General features: G+C 32.4%; 1 protein-coding gene and 1 long non-coding RNA gene across 2 annotated transcripts in view; one reads left to right on the forward strand and one right to left on the reverse strand.

Annotated features, from left to right (window-relative positions):
• PLA2G4A (phospholipase A2 group IVA) overlaps positions 1-4365 on the forward strand; it is a gene marked incomplete in the record, with an annotated part of 228972 nt that extends 224607 nt beyond the window's left edge. The window contains 1 exon segment of the mRNA XM_074308608.1: positions 3081-4365. Within this exon segment, the coding sequence (XP_074164709.1) occupies positions 3081-3212 (132 nt within the window).
• A 14892-nt stretch (positions 4366-19257) lies between these two features.
• Positions 19258-21045, reverse strand: part of LOC141565509 (uncharacterized) — a 33790-nt gene continuing 32002 nt past the window's right edge. Inside the window, exon 2 of the long non-coding RNA XR_012489043.1 lies at positions 19258-19469. This is a non-coding gene — a long non-coding RNA (uncharacterized LOC141565509). The remainder of the gene's footprint in view (positions 19470-21045) is intronic.

Here is a 21045-nt window from a genome sequence, read left to right on the forward strand (position 1 = left end):
AAGGAGTATACTGTCAGCATGAAATGTATGCATATACTCCCATAAATGTGTTTACAGAAATATAGTTCTTGTGGTAACAAATTAATCCATTTGATTTTTTAAAATGATCTTATCTGAAATATGTTTTGCAAACATTTGAAAAATGTATAAATTTTCTGTTCATAAAATGCCACCTAGTTGGAAAAAAACCTATTCTTTTGTATTTCTATTGTGTTTGAAATTAAGTGTACACTAAACTGCACACAGAATATCAGAATTGGTGGGTAACTTAGAAATAATTTAATATAGTACCTCATTAAAAAAAAATACTTAGAGACTCTGAAAAGTCACCTTACCATCTATAACAAATTTAGAGCCTGAAAATAATGGATGAGATTGGAAAACTTATTTGTTCTAGTTTGCCATTTTTTGTTATTAATGAATGAAAACATTTTTTATGATTGTCACAAGTATTTATTAAAAATATGTGAGGATTCTGGGAAGATGGTAGAGTAGGTCAGTAAATTTCAAGTTCTCCAGGTTTCCTCCATATGGGAATAGGAAAGACCAAGGTTCATCTCCAGAGGAAGACACTGAAGTAAAAAAAACAAAGTTTATACCCCCAAAGAGAAGTTAAATGTCTCTCTGCCAAGAGATAATTTATAGAAGAACTTAAAAAAATTAAAAATCAAATAAGAAGTATTGAGGAAAACTAAAAAAATACTAAAAAGAAAAATGAAATTATGAAAAAGGGTTAAAAGAGCTAGAAAAGGAAATGCATAGTCTTAAAGATGAAGATAACTCTTTAAAAATTAGAATTAGGCAAGAGAAAGGCAGTGAAACTATGAGACCAAGAAATAACTACACAGATTATGAAGAATGAAAAACTAGAACAGAATGTGAAACATCTTGTAAGCAAAACAACAGGTTTGGAGAACAGCTCAAGAAAACATAAAGATAATTGGATTGCTTGAAAGCTATGCTCAAAAAACGAACATTGACACAATGATGCAAGAAATAATCCAAGAAAACAGTATTGGAATGACAGAACAGAAGGGGAAAACAGAAATAGAAAAAAAAATCCACTAATCACTACCTCAAAGAGATCCTTTGTGGAAAACCCATAGAAATATTATTGCCAAATTTTGAAATATAAAAGATAAAAGTGCAAAAAAACAAGAAAAGCACGATTCAATTACACTGAAGCTATAATTAGAATTGTATAGTACTAAGCAGCCCCAATAAATGACCACAGATCCTGGGATCATATATATTGACAATCAAACTAGACCTGTGGCCAAAAATATAATATTCAGTAAAATTATCCCTAATATTGAATAAAAAAGTGGATATTCAATGAACTTGCAGATTTTCAGGACTTTCCTTTCAACCAAATTCAAGTGGAATAGAAAATTTAACATATAAGAGTCAATATCTATTAACTTCAAGAAACTGAACATGGACAAAGTGTTTATGCTTTTTACATGGGAATGAACAGCATTTAAGATTTATATCAGCAATAAAGTAGCTCAAGAAAAAATTGAGGAGAAGTTAAGATAAAAATGATAATTATACAAATGAAGAGGAAGAATAGACACAGAGATATTAGTGTGATGTGGAGGGCTCTTAGTTCTGAAAGCGTACTCCTATCAGGAATGGGTAAAATAGGCAACACTGCATATATACTGTAAAAGGTATAACACTCTCCAAAATCTATAAAGAAATAATGGGGAAGAAAGGGAGGAGGAAGAAAGGGTGAGGGAAGAAGACAAAGGAAGGATCCATGGAAGAGGGGAGATAAAGTAATAGCAAGGCAAGTTAAGAAGCACAATTAAAGCAAAGAGTTAGCAGGAGTAGAAAAGATGTGGGGATGGGGTGGGGAGATTTGTATGTATGTATACATATTTATTTATATATCTACATATGGATACATAAATATAGTCTTTCTTAACTATAGCCTGCTTGAGAGAGATGAAGTGGATGTAAGGGGGAAAAGAGAATAAAATTCAAAATATGTACAGCAGAGAATAAAAGAACAACCCCCAAAGAAGTAAAAAAAAAATTAAGAATTTAATTTCTTTTAAAATTATAAATTTTTTCTTGAACTGGTAATTCTAGTGATCCTGGAATTCTGCTGATAACATGATAATATTTTCTTTTGTTTTGTTTTATTTTCCTTTTATGTTTTTCTTTTTTCTTTTCTTTTTTAAATAAAATAAAATCAAAACAAATGTATCAGGCACTGTGCTAAATACACTGAGGGTACAAAGAAAGGCAAAAGCAATCCTCACTTTTATGGAGTTCATAATCTAAAGGAGTAGGCAAGCAAGTAATTTTGTATAAGCAATTATTAAAGTTATTCTGAGATGAATGGGACTAGCCTTAAGGAGAAAGGCTCTTTCCAGGGGGGTGGGATTTTAATTGAATCCTGAAGAAAGATGAAGAAGGAGAGCATTCCAAGCAGGAAGAACAGCCAGGTAAACTGCATTAGGTTGCCAGATTCAGTATTTTGCATGAGGAAAAGAAAGGAGAGGGAAGGTGTAAAAAGACAGGTGTAAGAAGATAAGAAATTTATTGAGAACTTGTATTTCTTCTTTTGAAAAACTATTGCTATCTTCTCTTCATTTATTTCCTGAAATTGCTTTTTCCTAAACAATAGAGTATCATAGATGCTTTATTTCTTTAACAAAAGGATGGTGTTTACTAATAAGTACTTTGGGAAGGAAAAAAAGGAAAAGCTAGGAAATTTGAGAGGAATGATCAACTAAAAATATGTGTGAATCCTTGATCTAGAATTTCTGATATCTTCCTATAATCAAGAAATATTTAGAAATCATAAAACATATAAAGATATTGAAGAAAATATCAGGTGGACAATTTTACTCAGACTATCATACTACATGAAAACTTTTTAAAATGCATTCAGAACAGATTTTTATTACACTTTTCCATAATATGTCATATGCTATCTGAGCTCCTATCTCTGGAAGTAGAATGCTTGCTCCTTTTGGGAACTGCAGTTTTTTTTTTACTCTTTTTATATCTACTCAACTTAGTGTCTTACATTTAGGGGCTGAATGAATCTGTTTTCTGTTTTGCAGGTGATCAAAGATGCCATATTTGAAAGCATTGAGTACAGAAGACAGAACCCATCCCGTTGTTCAGTTTCCCTCAGTAGCATTGAGGCACGAAGATTCTTTAACAAGGATTCCCTAAGCAAACCCTCAGCATAGACCATGTGCTAAAAAGTACATCCATTGTCTATGCTACAGCAGTTTGTAATGTTGCCACAAAAAGGCATCATTGCTCTAGAGAGACTCGATGAATCACTAAGATTAACAATGATTTTTGCTGCATGATAATGATACCATTGTTGTCTTTTTGAATTGACAAGTGTTATTTCTTTATGTGAACACAGGCTTATTCATGTTTTCCATCAGGATGAGCTTCCAAATATACTGTAGGAAGATATGTTAAATTTTAAAACATTCCTCACCAGTTGTTTTATTCACTATACTGTTTTTTGGTAATACTGATTCTTTTTAGAGTATATGAAAGGATTGATGTCTAGGAGAACTACTTTCCATGGAGTGCAAATTTTATCCACTGACTAGATTTATCATCTTATGGGACAACACTATTTCTTATTTATGTATACAGAAATATAATAGATATCTTTAGCAATATAAAAACTATTTTGTGAAAGCTTTTTTTTTTTTTAAGATTCATTGTCAGCACTTTTAATCCAATGCTATTACCAAATCTTGAATCCTCTGTCCCCAAAGCAAGAGGCCAAAATTGAATATAAATAATATTATCTCACATTTATAGAGGGCCTCATGGTTTACAAAACATTTTCTTCACAGCAACCTGATGAGGAAGGTGAGGAGGGTGTTTTCACTAGTATTTTATGGATAAAAGAGCTAGGGCTCAATGAACATGATTAACTGCTCTTAGTTCCATAGATAATGAGGGCTAAGATTGAAACTAGATTTCTGACTCTAAATTATGCTCTTCTTTTGACTATTCCACAATAATATCACAACTCTATCACCTTCAGACTATTTTTCTTAAGAATTCCTGTGATGTTTTTTATTAAACCGAATAATGTGCATACTGAATCAAGATCCAGAAATGTAGGATTCTTCTATTTTTTTGGAAAGGCAATTGGGGTTAAGTGATTTGCCTAGTGGCACAAAGTTAGGAAGTATTAAGGTCAGAAGCTGAATATGAATTTAGGTCCTCCTGACTCCAGGCCCCATGCTTTATCCACTGCACCATCTAGTTGGCTCCAAATGCAGAATCCTTAAAACAAGGTTTCCAAAACTGTGGCCTATACACAAAGAAAACAAGATTTCAAAATAAATTTATTTTGTTTAATTTTTATATTTTCTTTGTTTGTTTTTTGTTTGTTTGTTTGTTTGTTTTTCTTCAGAAAATTACTTAAGGAAATGGTAATGACAGGAACTGTCTGCTTATGGAAGTTCAACTGTCCTGTTCTCATCTGAGATCATCTATATCACAAAGAATCATTGAATCTCACTGCCCCATTACTATTACTTCTTTGATCCTCTGGTATATAGGGATGATATTTGTGAAATGTGGTCTTTCTCTTTTCCCTTTCCTTTTCCCTCATTCCTTCTCTTTTCATATATTATTTTTCTTTTGATTAGACAGGTTGCATTTATTTTTCCTCTTTCTTTCCACATTCCTCCATATATTTTCTTCTCTGTCTGTCTCTGATTGTTTATCTGTAGTCCCTGTCTATCTCTTCTTATCTCTCTGAGTCTTGCTTTTATAGATTCAAACCTGTAAAAAAACCTCGAAGGTAATTTTATCCATTCCCTCCCATTATGTAGAGGAAAACACAAGAAAGTAGAATAACAGTCCAAGTTCACACAGGAAGTAAATAGCAGAATCAATATTTAATTCTAGTTCCTATAATTTCAAATCTAGTGCTTTCCTCATATGACCCAATATACCTTAATGTTACATTAAAGCAACTTCTAGTTACAAAAACTTTCTCTTATAGATTATCCCATTTTATATTCACAACATGCTTTTGTGAAAGACAGAGGTATTCAATTTTAAGGAGTTTCCTTAAGTTCTTTAAGTTGTCCTGGTGGAACCTACATTTTATAATTTCTTTCAACTACTCCAAACTATTATATTAATTAAATAACAGACAACTATCATTTATAGGCCAATTATTCAATTTGTGATTTGGGAGTCCTATATTTTATTTAGTAGAAGACATTTGAGAATTCTAGACAATGTAAAATATATGGCAGGTTTGAGAGGTGCCAGAGCACAATGGATGCAGAGAAAATTACAAAATCATGAAGACCTCTCTTCAAGATCTTTTCCTGAGTATATGACTGTACCTAAGTCATATAACCTATAGAAGGAATGGATAAAATGATCTCTGAGATTTCTTACAGGTCTTAATATATGAGAAAAAGAGAAAGAGAAAGAGAGATAAAGAAACTAAGCCATATAATTCTAAGACTACGACCCATATGCTTCATTGTTTGAAAAAAATATTCTCAAGCTAATATTCTCTAAACTAATCAAATTTCAGTCCCCTCAATATTGGGACTATATACCTCAGCCAATCAATCCATAAACATTTATGAAGTATGTACTATGTTCACTCTGTACCATGTATTGAGCTAAATGCTCAGGATACAAAAGAAAAAAGAAAAGTGAAAAAAAGCAAGGCTGTCCCTGTGTTCAAGAAACTTATGATACATACCTTCCCTGCCTCTTTGTAAGGATAGTTTTGTCAGTAGCTTCTTCCACTTGACAGCCATCACAATCAAGAATACTCTATGGTTTGAATAATTTTTCCCGCTTCCATACTTAGTGATAAAGGAAAATTGCAAGTCAGTGTAATAACTTTTCAACAATATTTTTCAAAAAACATATAACTCCCTATAATCCCATGAAGTCTTATATCTAGAAAACTGCATTGCAATCCTGAATCCTTTACAGCTATTACTTCTCAATAAAACATGCCTTTCTTTTTCTAGCCCTTATTCCTAGGATATAAAACAATTAGAGGGCCCAGGATTTGATCTCAGTTTTTATATTAGTGTGTCTTCTATGACCTGGGTGACCTTGGAGAGACATTGTATAATCTCACTGGGTCTTACAGAGTTGGACTAGGAGATCTGTCACTAAGATTCCTCTAAATCTACGGCCCTAAGATTCTCATAAAGAAATGGATTAAAAATCAGAATAATGTGATAAGTGACCATCAAAATTATTCTGAAACAATTCCCTTATTGTTTTTAAGCTCAGGTCCTTACATCATTCAGTCTCTGCCTGGGCAATAACGTTTAAAGAATAATATTTAAGCAGAATAGTACTGTGGAGAGATTTGAAGAGGCCCCTAATGTCAAGGAAACTTTGTAGAAATGGGAAAGAACATTTTTCTTTAAACTATACAAGAGAAAAAAATAGAGGAATATAAAGAAATATCTAAGTGCCAGCAGCTATATAATTGTTGATATATTCACTAAACAATTATTAAACCACTTTTTATATGTAGACGACTGTGCAGACAACAGCATTGCAAGAGACAAAGCTTGAAATAATAAATGCTTCCTTGCTCTAATGGATCCTACAGACTAGCATTAGAGATAGAAGTTCCAGAGTAAAGTGACCACAATCTAGTGGGATTGATTTTAATAAAAGGAGTAAGTCTTTTGAAGGAGAAAGATGGAATGTTTAGAAGATGGAGGAAATCCTAAATACTCTGCACTGTTTTAGCATGATCCTATGGGGCTCATGGAAAGTGGAGGAAGTAAATGAATGAGTGACCACATATTCCTTTCTTTATTTACTTTATTCATATTCTTGTCTTCAATTAATGCAAGTTTTTCTAGTGATATTCTCAGTATTATAATTTTTAAATTTCTACCCACTATAGATAGTTATATACATACCTATATCCATTCACACACCACAATTATGCTCTGAGTACAACACACTTGGTTTGTAACTAATGACATGGTCAAGTTCAAATGTCTGCATCTTTATCCCAATTAGCATCACGTGCGGCCAGTCAGCACTTTTTATCTATACTTTTCACAATAAACCAGACTAGCAAACATAGACTCATTTATCAATAGAGTTATTGTTAATCAGACGGATGGGCTCTTATGTGAATTAGAGCCACATTTTTAATTGTCGAAAATGTGCAAGCCCCTGAAAAGTGTTTGCAATGAATTTTTCTTCCTAGACATTGTCTTGATACTAAATAAATTTATCAGGTGATTAATAAATGCCTCTGGTATTGATGAATAGATTTTTTTTTCCTTTGCTTAACTTAGAACCTGTGGAAAATCGAAAGAAAATAGAGGCAATTATTTTAGCACCCTATCTGTTAAATTGTCACAGTAAAAGTCAAATGAAAGTTGATATGCCTAAGCCAAAAAACATAGAAATGAATTTTCTCATTGCACTCAATATGTTATGCCTACAAAAAAATTGTATGAAGGTTGAAAATTCTTCAAGGTTGAGTGCTTATTCTTGGCTTATATCTTTGTTTCATTAGGGGAAAAAATCCATACTTTAATTATTCCAACCTTTCATTTTCAACAATATGCTCACTTAATTCATATAATATATAGAATAATGATTCTGAAATAGAGACAATACAAAGATAATCAGAAGTTTTTTCTGTCCTCAAGGACAATTTAATGTGGGAGAGGACATGCAGAACTGTCACAACAGAGAATCAACTAACAAATAATGTTGTAGATGCTGTTTTATGTGTTAGGGATACAAAGCCAAAAAGCAAAGAAGCTACATTTTATAATGGCAAGTACATACAGCTACAGAATAAAGTAATATCTATAATTTTGAGACTTTTAAGGAAGGAATATAAATTTATGGAACAACAAGGTCTTTAAGAAGTGAGATCCAAACTAAGTCTTAAAGAATGACTAGCCTTCACAGTCAGATAAGAGAGGAGAGAGGATTACATGCATAGAGTAAATAGCATGTGAACAAAAGCATGAGAATGCAAAGAAAGAATTTAGAGAATTGTGGTATAAATATGGAGAAGAATAGTTGTAGTTGGCAAGACTGAAATTTTAAAAGTTGTTTTGACTGTCCCCAATTTTTTCCTTTTCTTTCTACTTCTTCCTCTTCTCCAACTAATACTTCCTGCCTGCCCTGTTTAAGCATTCAGAAACATAGAGTACCCTCTACTTACTCTTTATAGCCTCTTTCTGATTTTGTTTGCTTTAATCCTCATATATATTGGGGTTATCACAAATTCCCAAACCAGTGGTTCTATTGCAGTATGCATTAGTTTTTGATGGGAAAAAGCTTTCTGATCAAATTCCTATTTACTCCCTCCATTTTTTTTTTACTCCCAGTTTGTCCTAATTACAACCTTAAATGTTCTTATAATTATATAGTTAATTATAAATTTTTACAAACTTCCCAAATACTTGGTTTCTTTCTTTTATTTGCCATTTTATGAGGTAATACTACTCTTAATCTCCACTATATTATTTGATAATATTTTATAAAATGTTAATATTTGAAATCAACATGGCTCTTGGTTTTCATGTGTTTCTTGGAAAATGAGTACTGCTGCTGGCTGATGATATTCTTAAAGTCTTTTGGCTTCCTTTTGTAGTAATTGATTTATGTAGTTCAAACTTCCTTAGGAAATGATGATATTCTGTGAAAATGCTTGTTCTTTTATCCATTTCCCGTTTCCTAAAAGTATGACCATTAGCAATATCTTGTTTGAACAGATGATGTATTTTTTTCATTTTTATTTTCTTCTAATTTGTAATTTATTTTAATATTTGCTCTCACAAGTCTATGGGACTCAGAAATATCTTTTATTTCAGGATCTAGCTGTTTCCCACCTTTCTAAATGTTATTTGATACTGATGATAGTCAATACTTACTGACTCTTTTTTGAAGAAAGTAGTCCTAACTTGTAAGTTGGTCAGAGGATTCTGTAAGGTAGAGAAACATTTAGCTTCTTTTTGTACCATGTTCCTGTATCCAATCTTGCCTTGAAATTGTCTAATAATAAAATCAATGCTAATTGAATGATTTTAAATTTTAAAATTTATTTTGATCTTAAACACAAAAAAGCATTTTGATGTACACAAATCAAGACAAAAAAACATGAAACAATGAATCTCCATTTCATACTGTTTACTTTTTAAAAACTATGTAATAAATACATATCATTAAATAGCTTAAAGGCGTATAATGATATTTTGATTGAATTTTTCTATATTTATGTCTTTGATAAAAAAAAATTTAGTAAATACATTCTAATTCTATTCATGGTGCTCTTTATATGTGTTCTAAAATATAAAATCATCCAAATTACTAAAGAAATAATCTTCTTGCCTTTGAGTTCACAATGAAATGATTCCCACCAACTTCTTTATTGGGGTCTACCCAAGGAAAATCTATAAGCTATTTTCCAAATAGCTTTTGTCTTTTGTCTTCTGGTTTCATTTGTAGCTAGATTCCTAATTTTTTTTCCTATCTTAGATCCAGAACTCTAAACTTTACACCAATGGTGTCAAACTCAAGTAGAAATGGGTATGCCTATTTCTTACTCAAGGATCCTTGCTGGATGCATGTTGACTTGGTTCTAAAATAAAACATTACTTCTTGTTTGATGTATTTTTATTTATTTCATTAAATATTCATCAATTACATTTCAATTTGGTTCTAGTATTCTTCAGAATGTAGTGGGACATATATTTGATATCTCTGTCCTATACTCTGTTGTCTTACCTAGAATTAATTTTTATATAACTATGGACAAATCACAACTTCTTGAAGGCTATGTTTATTCATCTGATGTCAGTAGTTTTTCAGTCATGTTCAAATCTTCATGACCTCCTTTGGGGTTTTCTAATCAAAGATATTGGAATGTTTTAAACCATTTCCTTTTTCACTTCATTTTGCAGATGAGAAAGTGGGAGCAAACAGGGTTAAAATCACTTGTCTAGGGTCACAAAGCTAATAAGTGTCTGAAACCATATTTGAACTCAGGAAGATGAAATTTTCTGACTTAGGCCCTGCACTCTGTCCATTGTGCCACCTAACTACCCTATTCTTCATCTGAAGAATGTAAATAATATTTGTACCTATCTTACAGGTTTACAGTGAAGACTGAATGATTTTTTATATACTTAATACATACATACATATATACATGTGTATGTGTGCTTTTGCAAATCTTAATATGCTACATAAATTTGAACTATTGCAATAAAATTGACATATATTTATTAAGTTTCTTCTCTGTGGCAGGAACTGGCAATATAAAAAAGGCAAAAAAGCCTCTGTTCTCAAGGAGCTTAGGTTTAATGGGGGGAAACAATATGCAAACAACTGTAGAAAGTATATATACATACTCACAAAAGAGTTTTAAATGTAGTCTTGACTGAACTAGTTTCTAGTCTATGGTGGCTGTACTGAACAAAGTAGGCCAGAAGGAGGTGAGTCAGGAACTAAAATGCAGATTAATTTCTGGGTGAGAACAGGTTTGCAAGCAAAGTCCACCTGAAAAGGAAAGATTAAGCACTTATGGAAAAGGTAGGATTCTTAAGCTGAAAACCATAAAAAAAAATGGACCATAACAGTCATTCTTAGGTCTTGAGTAACAGTTTCCAAGGGTGGAATTTTTGAGGAAAATATAGACAATCTTGGGTCCTGTGGGAACAATCTTTAAGTAATTGGATTTGTAGTCTCAAATCATTAGGGTTTTTAAGCCGTATGATTGTTCAGCAGAGTTAGTATGGTGGGAATAGGAGTGCAGCACCTGGTTTGGTTTACTTAGCAATTACAAGTGCTGGGATTATTAGCACATCAGGAAAAAAGATCGATCACTTTATACTGTAATACATTTGTAGCCCCAACTCTGAGGTCAGGATCTCTTGGGAAATAGCAAAGCTCCAACAAATCTAAATAGTGTGCTCATCAAACATTTATTGATTAATATGAAAATTATAAGTCCCATGACAGCACACATATACATATATACATGTATACATTTACATTTGTGTATATGTATTTCTTTATAATATATACACATTTATGCATATTTAAACATATACGGGCAATTAGGTGGCACAGTGAAAGAGCACTAGACCTGGAGTCAGGAAAAGTTATCTTTCTGAATTAGAATCTGGCATCAGACACTTATTAACTATGTTACTTATTTTTTGCCTCATTTTCTCATCTGCAAAATAAACTGGAGGAAGAGATGACAAATCATTTTAGTGTTTTTGCCAAGAAAATCCCAAGTGGGATCAGAAAGCGTTGGATATAACTGAAATGATGGAACAAAAATAAAATTGATTGACATATAATTTTATATATGGAATGATAGCATATATACTGTTATACTTTGAAAATAATCCCACTAGGAAGATAATAGCAACAAGAGGAAGGAAAAAAAGCCTTTAGTTAGAAGTTAGGATTATCAGAGCACTGAATGTTATCCATAACAACTTTGTGGTGTTTGATTGATTAAAGAACTTTAAAATATCCCTCATATTCTTAGGGTTTTATGTCAGTTGTAGACTTGAATGATATAGACAAGACCTTGAATGTAAAATATTTTCCTTTCTTGGATATGTAGTAGGATATATAGAAAGGCATCAGAACATATCTGTACAGCTGTACTCACAGTGTGCACCACATTAAAATATAATTATGCATATAACAATATGCACGGATATAGTATAAAGACAAAGATTTATAAGCCAGAAGAAGTAAATGAATGAGTTCCAGAGTTAAATAACAAAGTTTTCTTGGAGGCAGTGCACGTTAGTTATAGTTAGTTTCAATTATCAATATAATCTCTGGATCTAAAAGAAGAGCAGCTAAGAAAATGTTTAGATGTCAAACTTAGTCAACTTAAGGACCTGACCTACAGGCTTTCAAAAAAAGCCCAATACCACATTACAGTCTACTCTTCCCTCTTTCTATTGTCATAGAGATCTAGCGTCCACTGTTGGAGTTTACTGGGAATTTGGAAGCATATATTATGCCAGAATTTATGCTGCAAAAGATCTCTGAGGGGCAGCTAGGTGGTGCGGTGGATAGAGCACCAGCCTTGAATTCAGGAGGACCCAAGTTCAAATGTGATCTCAGACACTTTACACTTCCTAGCTGTGTGATCCTGGGCAAGTCACTTAACCCCAGCCTGGAAGGGGGGGGCGGATCTCTGAAAGAAAGCAGAGGAACAAAGAGAATGAGATAACATATCTATTTAAACTTGAAGTAGTGCTCAATTCCATGTTCTAATCCCCCTCCTTCCAGAGCCTCAGAAACTCCCCCAAACAAAAAATATACAGAAGTCACAAACAATCTAAAAGAGGAGAAACAAAACCTAGAACCATTAAAAGAAAAACATACTATCTCTCCAAGCAAAATATACCAATTTTGAAGAAAGAGAATACATAGAAAAAATGAGTATTTTTGTCACTGTTCATTCATGTCCAACTTTTCATGATCCCATTTGAGGGTTTTTTTTTTTTTTAGCAAAGATAGAGTGGTTTTCCATTTCATTCTCCAGCCCATTTTGCAGATGAAGAACTGAGGCAAACAGGGTTAAGTCGACTTTCCCAGGGTCATTCAGCTAGTAAGTGTCTGAGGCAAGTTTTGAACTATCTTTCTGACTCCAAGCCTAGAGCTTGTTTCACTGCATCACCAATCTAACCTAGATTGTAATCTGAGCACTTGATAATGTAAAAACAAAACAAAACAAACAAAAAAAACAAAACAATACAAATAAACTGTCTAGAACCTTTGGACATAGAAAATGAAAAAACAAGGAATTCATAGATTACCCCAGGGGAAAAACAATAATAAAAAAAAAATCCCAAGACTATAAACTCTAAGATATACAGTGGTTAAATTTAACTATTCTATTCACAAACAAGTTTTAGCATATGTTGTTCTTGTGCAATCATTTCACTTGCTTCTCACTCTTCAGAATCCCATTTAAGGTTTCGTGGCAAAGAGTGATTTGCCATTTGCTTCTGCAGCTCATTTTACAGATGGGGAAATGGAGGCAAACAGGATTAAATGATTTGAGCAAGACCACACAGTAAGTGTCTGAAGTTGGATTTGGCTTTATTTCCTGATTCCAGACTAGCTGTATTCACTGTGCCAACCTGCCTAGTACATAGTTGTTCTTTATTGAAGATACTTAATTGTTCATTAAAGCTGGAACTCTTGAGTCCTTTCCCTCTAAACTATGCTGTCTTTCTAGTTGATGAATTAAATCACAATTGATACTAATTAAAGTACAAAGACTCCTGAGAAATAGCTAGACTGGTGGAAATTTTGGGTATCACCATGATCATTTGGGAGGATGGATCCCTTATTCTTGTTAACTCTTTCTTGACCACAAAAAGAAAAAAAAAATGTTTAAATCAGTGAAAACAAAGGAAATGAGTAAAAATTTGATTGAGAAAGGAAATGGTGATTTAATCCAAAAAAGGGTCATGAAGAGGAACTTCTTACTTTACCCCTTTCTTTCACCTTGTGTTCACCTCCCTCCCAACAATTACTGAACCTATATTCTGTTGTGATTGATGAGGATAGATATACACAATGATAGGAAGTTGGGTGAGATAACTAAGAATTAGAAATTTCTTTTGGGAAGGATGAAGTAGAACTTTCAAAGTTGTAAATAACATAATTATTTTTAAAGAAAATTAGAAGCAAGAAGCCCAAAGGATACTAGATAGAAACAATGCATTTATAACCCCAAAGGGGCAACAAATTGCATAAATTTTTGAGCTAAATTACAAAGAAGAAATACAATGAGTGAAGATTAGTTATTTATATTGTTTGTGATATGATTAGTAAATACAGTATTCTGTCTTTGAAAGACCATTCCTGGAGTATATTGATATATTCTCTAGTCTTTGGAATCTCTTGAGTTCCAAAGTAAGGGAGTGGGAATTTGAAATTCCATTTGAAATTCCTCCCTATCTTTTACCTGGGTTAAAAGTATAAAGCCTGGGATAAGTTAGAGGAAGAAAAGAGAGAACAGGCACAGGCTATGAATGCAATAGGAATTGATTTAGCTCTTTGGGTGATATTTGAAAGAAAAAAGTTAAAAAAAAATCATGGAAAGATGAAATAAAACTTTGAAAATAAGTTAATTGACCCTAAATTTTAAAGTTCAAGTAATAGCCCTGGAAAATTGAGATTCTGATTTTGTGCTGGTAAATCTAAATTTGATTTGGTTGAGATTTGTCTTGTAATTAAAATTGTTATGTAGTGAAATGTTTTCTCTTATCAATTGTAGAATCAAATTTTAAAAAAAATGCTAAAAAAAATGCTTGGATCAGGGAAACCTGAGTTATAGTCTGGCCTCAGGAATGTATTAGCTATGTGACTTTAATCAATTCCTTTTACCTCTGTTTGCCTCTCTTTGCTAATTTATAAAGCATATAAAATTAGTACTCACCTCACAGAGCTATTTTGAGAATCAAATGATACAGTGATTGTCAAATACTTAACATAGTGACTGATTTTTACTAAGTAATTTGTAAATGTAACTGTTGACTTTTATTGTTATTACCACTATTTATTTACCTGGATATAATTGTTTCATACTTGATAATTCTATTCCAAGTTTTAGATATAATTAATATAAAATGACAAATGTGGTAAAAAGAATATTGTTTTATGTAAGATAATTTGGAAATTCATTTGCCTGAATTGATGTCAACTAATGGTAATACACTTTATTTTGTGTTTTAAATAGAGAATATTGTTTTTCTAAAATAAATTTCTTATACTGTGAGATGATGTTTTAAATCATTCTATCAGATATGCTATTAGACAATGTGTCTTTTAATCTGGATACTGCTAGATTATGAATTGTTGTTTTAAAAGAATGTGGCAAAATAGACATCTGGAAACTGTTCAATATTTAATGAGGTATATTTTGTTTTAAAATAGAATCACGATTGTGATGATTATGATATTAATAATAATAATAATAATTTATCATTTGAGAAGCTAAGTGGTATAATGGATAAAGCGCCAGATCTGTGATCAAGAAGATCTGAATTCAATTCCAGTCTCAGACTCTTACTAGTTGCATGATTGTAGGCAAGTCACTTAACTCTGTTTACCTCAATCTCTTCATTTGTAAAATAAACCGTGAAAGGAAATGGCAAATTACTCCAGTATCTTTGCCAAGAAAGCCTGAAATGGGAGTCAAGAAATGTTAGATATTCATTGTATGTCTGATATCCCAGGATATGGTTAGTTTTAATTTATAAATAGAGGATAAAAGAAATTGGAGAAAATGAGACAATTAATTATATTAAATCCCTAAGATGTGATTAATGAAACTTTACTATTTTAAGTAAAAATTCTTGGGATTATATAATATGATATTATTTTGATTAGAGTGACAGTTGTTCAAATTGTCATGAAACCCAAAGTAGAAAATAGAATGTCTTCCAGTCTGATAATTGCTACAGGTGGGTATCTGTTATGAGAAAAGTTGAGGAACAATGTTGGTATGGTCCAAGGTAATACCTGCTTGACTCAATTTCCTCATTATGCTATTTCCTTTCAGAACATAAACTTTCCCCATCTTGTTAATCCTGACCCTGGCTATGGTACCTTGTGAATGTGAAGATTTACTGTATCACTGACTGTCAGGTATAAATTGTGCTAAAATCAAATAGAGTTAAGAGAGCTTCTCCCCTGTTGTGGTATATATTGAGTCACTCGGCACTGAGGGGATGAATCTTGATACTATTATTACTGTGTCCTTCCTTTTCCTTTCATAGTAGATCTCTACAATTAGGCAGGTGAGCAATAGATGGTTTGTAAGTACAGCACTAACATTATTAATTAATTGATTGATAATAGAACATGTCTGAGTTACTATAGTAGAATGCAAGAATGAAAAATGTTATACTTGTGATCTGTATTTGTGGTAAAATTATAAAATAGGGAAATATCCTTATAAAGGGGAAATTATATACAGTAATAAAACAAAGATGTAATATAAATTTTCTCTATTAAATAGAATAGTAATTTTGAGGAAACAACAGAATTAGACTTTTCTCTAATATATACATATATATGTACACACATATATGTATAAATATGAATATAATTGACTTAAAGTGTGTATGTAAATTTAGGCTTTTTATGTTTTATCAATAATTTCTCAAAATAGGATTAAAAGTTTTACATATAAAATTGTATTGATAATTGAAAAATAAATGAAATTATTTTCCCATTTTGAAGCATCTGATAATTTTTTTAAAGCACATATTTTACAAGTTGACCCTAATGAACTGTTTTTGTTTTTGTTTTTAACATTGTCATATCAGGCACAGGATTTAGGTAAAGATAAAAACAACAAGTGATATATAACAAATTAAATTCTCTGAAGTCTCAGATGATTTATGAATTCCTAATTTGATGTTTTTCTTATACTTCTGTTCTTAATAGAATCAGAACTATAAGACTTTAATTGATTCTTTCTATATGGAATTGATATTGGAAAAAGAAATATAATTAATTGTAACAAATTATATTAATTTTCATTACAGGTATATTTTAGTAAAATTACCTAGGATTCTCTTCAAGTGACCCTGAAACAGAGAATCAAAACCCTCTTCAGAGATGTCCTGAGAATGAGATGTATTCCAGAGTGTCCAAGAGATGGTTACATGGAACATATGGAAGTCAAGACAAAATGATTAAATGGACATTTTTAGAGGGTTACTAGGACACTAGAAGACTTCATGTTATTTAATATTGATGATTGCCATTATATTTCTTTGGTTTTTTGTTTCATGGTATTTTTGGACAATGAATCCATTGTGAATCCTCTACGCAATTTGTTCTATAACCTGACTTTGTTTACCTAGAAAGCCTATTTAACAAGGTTTATATATCATCATCATTATTCTTAGACATTGTGTTAATTGTTGTATTAGACTATGTGAGAAGATGTTTCTTAATGGTCTTTTCCTGACACATCATATTGATTATGAGAATGATCACATTAAAAACCTTGAAAAATTGACTTACAGATAAGTGGTCTATGGGGGAAGCAGGATTGTCCCTTCCTTTCTTAAACCAAAGGGGAATTCAGAGAGTTGTAGGAATTGATTGAATTACTTTGACTATTTTGTAACTCAGTTCTGAAGTTAGCTCAATTTTCTTTCTGTTCATTTGTGTATTAAATCCAATTTCTGTTTTGTGAGAAAATTTTGTAAATTATGAGAAGTGTGAGAAAACTTTATTGCATTATTATTTTTTAATGGTTTTTATTTACCAGATATATATACATGGGTAATTTTACAACATTGACAATTGCCAAACCTTTTGTTCTAATTTTTCCCCTCCTTCTCCCCCTAGATGGCAGGTTGACCAATACATGTTAAATATGTTAAAGTATAAATTAAATACAATATATGTATACATGTCCAAACAGTTCTTTTGCTGTACAAAAAGAATTGGACTTTGAAATAGTGTATAATTAGCCTGTGAAGGAAAAAAAAATGCAGACATACAAAAATAGAGCGATTGGGAATTCTATGTAGTGGCTCATAGTCATCTCCCAGAAAAACTGGATCACCTTTACCTGTTACTTAGAGGTCCTTAACTAAGAAATCAGGCTGTGCTGACCAGATACACAGTTCAATCAGAAGACTGATGCAAGTAATTTTCTCAAAATTATATGTCACAAAAACCCCATATGCCTATTCTGGAAACTAACCCTAAACTGGTAAATTTCCTTTGTTCTTTTGATTGAATTCAGACACTTGGAGGGAGCTGGAACACTTCTTTTTCTGATTTTGGGGAATTGTACCTGTTTGCTCTCCTTGACCCAACTTGGAAAGTTTCTCATCTTTCCTCCAAATAGAAATCAGATTATATAACCTTGTATTCTGATTTCCATCCTGGTAATTATTTGCTTTTAATGGAATAAAAATATTTCCCCCTAGTATCCTGGATCAAGTATCAAGCTGAGGAGACCTGGTCTTAATTTCCTATGCAACTGGGATACATTCCTTAATAAATTTATATGATTGAAAGCTTGAAACTTTGCTTCCTCAGTCATTTTAATCAATTTACATGTTAATAGGCTGCATTGTAACCATTATACCACATGGTCTCTCATATGTATGTATGATGGGGGTTGAGGTCCCTTTAAAATTCCTTTCTAATTGCCCAACCCATGGCTGACTTTGATTCACAAATCCTGGTCAAAGGCACCCTTTGAATATCCCGGCCCAGACCCACAATCAGCTCAGCTTCCCCCAGCCCTCACCTGATCTGAGCTAACTGAAAAGCCTGCCAAGAACTTGGGGGGTACCGCCCATTATCTTCTAGGTATAAAAGAAACTAGCCGGAGAGCTCTCTTTGCAGGAGTCCTTCCAGCCAACACGTGGTATTGGTATCCTACTGACCATGTAAAGGGTTGCTGCCTGCATAGTGGTCACCTCTGGCCCTGGCTTCTTTCTTACTAAGCTTTACTTCCAAATTTCTACAATAAGCCTTTTATTTATCTATCTAGGTTTTCGGGCCTGTAAATTCATTTATAGGGGACACTGAACCTCATGGGATCTTTGTGCCGAGAAACAGGGTTTCTTACTATCTATGCACTGACAAACAGAGTTCCCCCTTTCCTTTCCCTCATTATGTATGTGTGATTATCTGCAAATCTCTCTTAGTAGAATGAGACCTTTCTGAAGGTAACAGCTATTGTTCTTATTTTTTAATCTGCAGCCTACCAGAACAGATTTTTAATAAATGCTTGTTGACACATTATAATTTCTTGACAAGTGCTTATGTATTTGTAAAATTGAACTGAAATCTCCTTTTAGTTACTTTTCAGTCATCAGTGATTGTCTATATGTTTTTAAATGGTAATTTAAGACAATATTTCTAATTTATTTCCTTGTACCAAGAGGCACAGCATCTGACTGTGAATTAAAAAAAAAAAAGGAATGAATTTGAACACTGTTGTTGATATATTTTTTGTATGTTAACATGAAGAGTGAATAAACTAAAAAGCATTAGTGGTTTTATCTATAAAATTAATAGTACAAAATATGAAATTATCTTTTTGAAAAGAGAAGGAATGAATGTTCATGGTTTTCTTCACAGAGACATGTTTTTGAAAGGCATCTTTCAAGTACTCTTCCTGCCTTTTAGACCTGATGACATTTATAATATGCCAAATTTGGTTTATAACAATCTCACTGCAAGTTTCTTAGGGATAGCCAAGAGTATTACATAAGGCATGTTTTCAACGTTCACAGGAGGGAGACAAAGATTTTTACACATATTTCCTGAAGCTGTAGTAAATTCCATTGCACTTTTACTTTTCGTCATTGGTAAACAAACTTGATTGGTGTATTACTCAGTAACTCAACTACTCAGTGACTCAGCAGAGATGTGTTTCCTAGCGTGAGAAGAGCCTGTGAAAATGATGAAAAATCAACAAGTTGTTTGCTAACAGCTCACATTACTGACTCTCCAACTGACTCTCCAACTGCTTGTAATCAACTTGAGGAAATCAAGAGGAACATCAGGAATGACTCTTGTGCTTTGGGGAATTCATGAATAATCAGATACAGTCAGGAGATTGCCAAGAATCTAAAATTTCTCTTTACCAGGCCAGTGGGTTTGACTAAATGAGAGAGACCTGATAGCTCTAAAATCCCATAGTCTTTAATAGTGAATGTAAACTTTTTATTCTGAATATAGTTTGTTTAAAATTTTTATACAGTTTTAGAATTTGCTCTAAATAATTTAAAATAATATAACATTTAATAAGGAAACAGCCCAATTTAAAATTACAAACTGTTTTGATGCTCTCTCAAAAGTTCATCTTATAGTTATTATAAAGCAGAATGTATAATGCATAGACCATGGACCTTGGAACCCCAAAGGCTCAGACTTGAACTCACCTTCAGAAATTTGCTAGTTGTGTTAGTCTAGCAGTTTTATTGGAAAATGAAGGGGGTGTATTCTGGGTGGCATGGGGAACTAAGGCTGTGATTACCCCTTTGCTGAAAAATGTTCAATAAGTAGATAATCCACAAAGAAATAATAATTAGTCTGTGAAATGTTGTGTTGAATGTGACTGTGAATTGAGCACTAGAGGAGTGGAAGATTTCCTCTCATACAGAGAATGAACTTTCCTCTGAGAAAGGATCTGGAATAAATGGACTTCATCTTAAGAAGAAAAATCTGTGCACAGTGCCAAAATATAAACCTGATAGTTTGAACTTTTTTCTTTTTGTTCTATTCTGCTTTTGGATGAAGTACTGCATGAGAGACTTTTACCTTCTTAGTACTGTAACTGTTTTTAAAGCTTATGGTGGGAGGATGAGGAAGTATAATATGGTGAGCCTTCGCAACTTTTGTGGTTATTGCCTCACTGAAGCATACAGGTAATCCTGAGGATATAACCAATAAATTGCAAAGACCTATTGTCACAGACCTCATATAGCCCAATATTAATATCTGTGTGGATTATTTTAAATGGCTGCTTATGTCTTTCATCTTTCTTGTTTCTCTGAGAGTGAGGCAGATTAAACTTTGTTGTATATTCTAGATGAGATTTTTCTTGATTATCATTTCTTTTATGATCTTCCTTTTCCTAACAAAACTTACCTGGTACTGATTTTGTATGTGCTTGTAATTCCAACTTCAAAAGGCATTCCTATACTTATGCAGGTATTGTTAATGCATCTTTAAGAGGAAATAAAATCTTGGAAAGAGCTAGATTAATTTTCATTTGACTGTCATGGATGAAAATATTGGAAATAACACAAAAAAGGGTAAGAGAATGTTTCCTAAGAGATTGTTAGCTATTTATAAAAAGAGAATCCAAACTAATATCTTGTGAAATAAAGAGCTTTTAGCTCATATCCTTTGAAGAAGATAAGGAAGAGAATTCTTGAGAAGTTTTGGCTTCAATTCTGAGAGCTCAATGTTATGATAATGACTCTAATGTCTGTGGAGAAATAAATATTTATGGTTGAGGAT

This window comes from Sminthopsis crassicaudata, chromosome 4, assembly GCF_048593235.1.
Source record: "Sminthopsis crassicaudata isolate SCR6 chromosome 4, ASM4859323v1, whole genome shotgun sequence".
NCBI classification, from domain to species: Eukaryota; Metazoa; Chordata; class Mammalia; order Dasyuromorphia; family Dasyuridae; genus Sminthopsis; species Sminthopsis crassicaudata.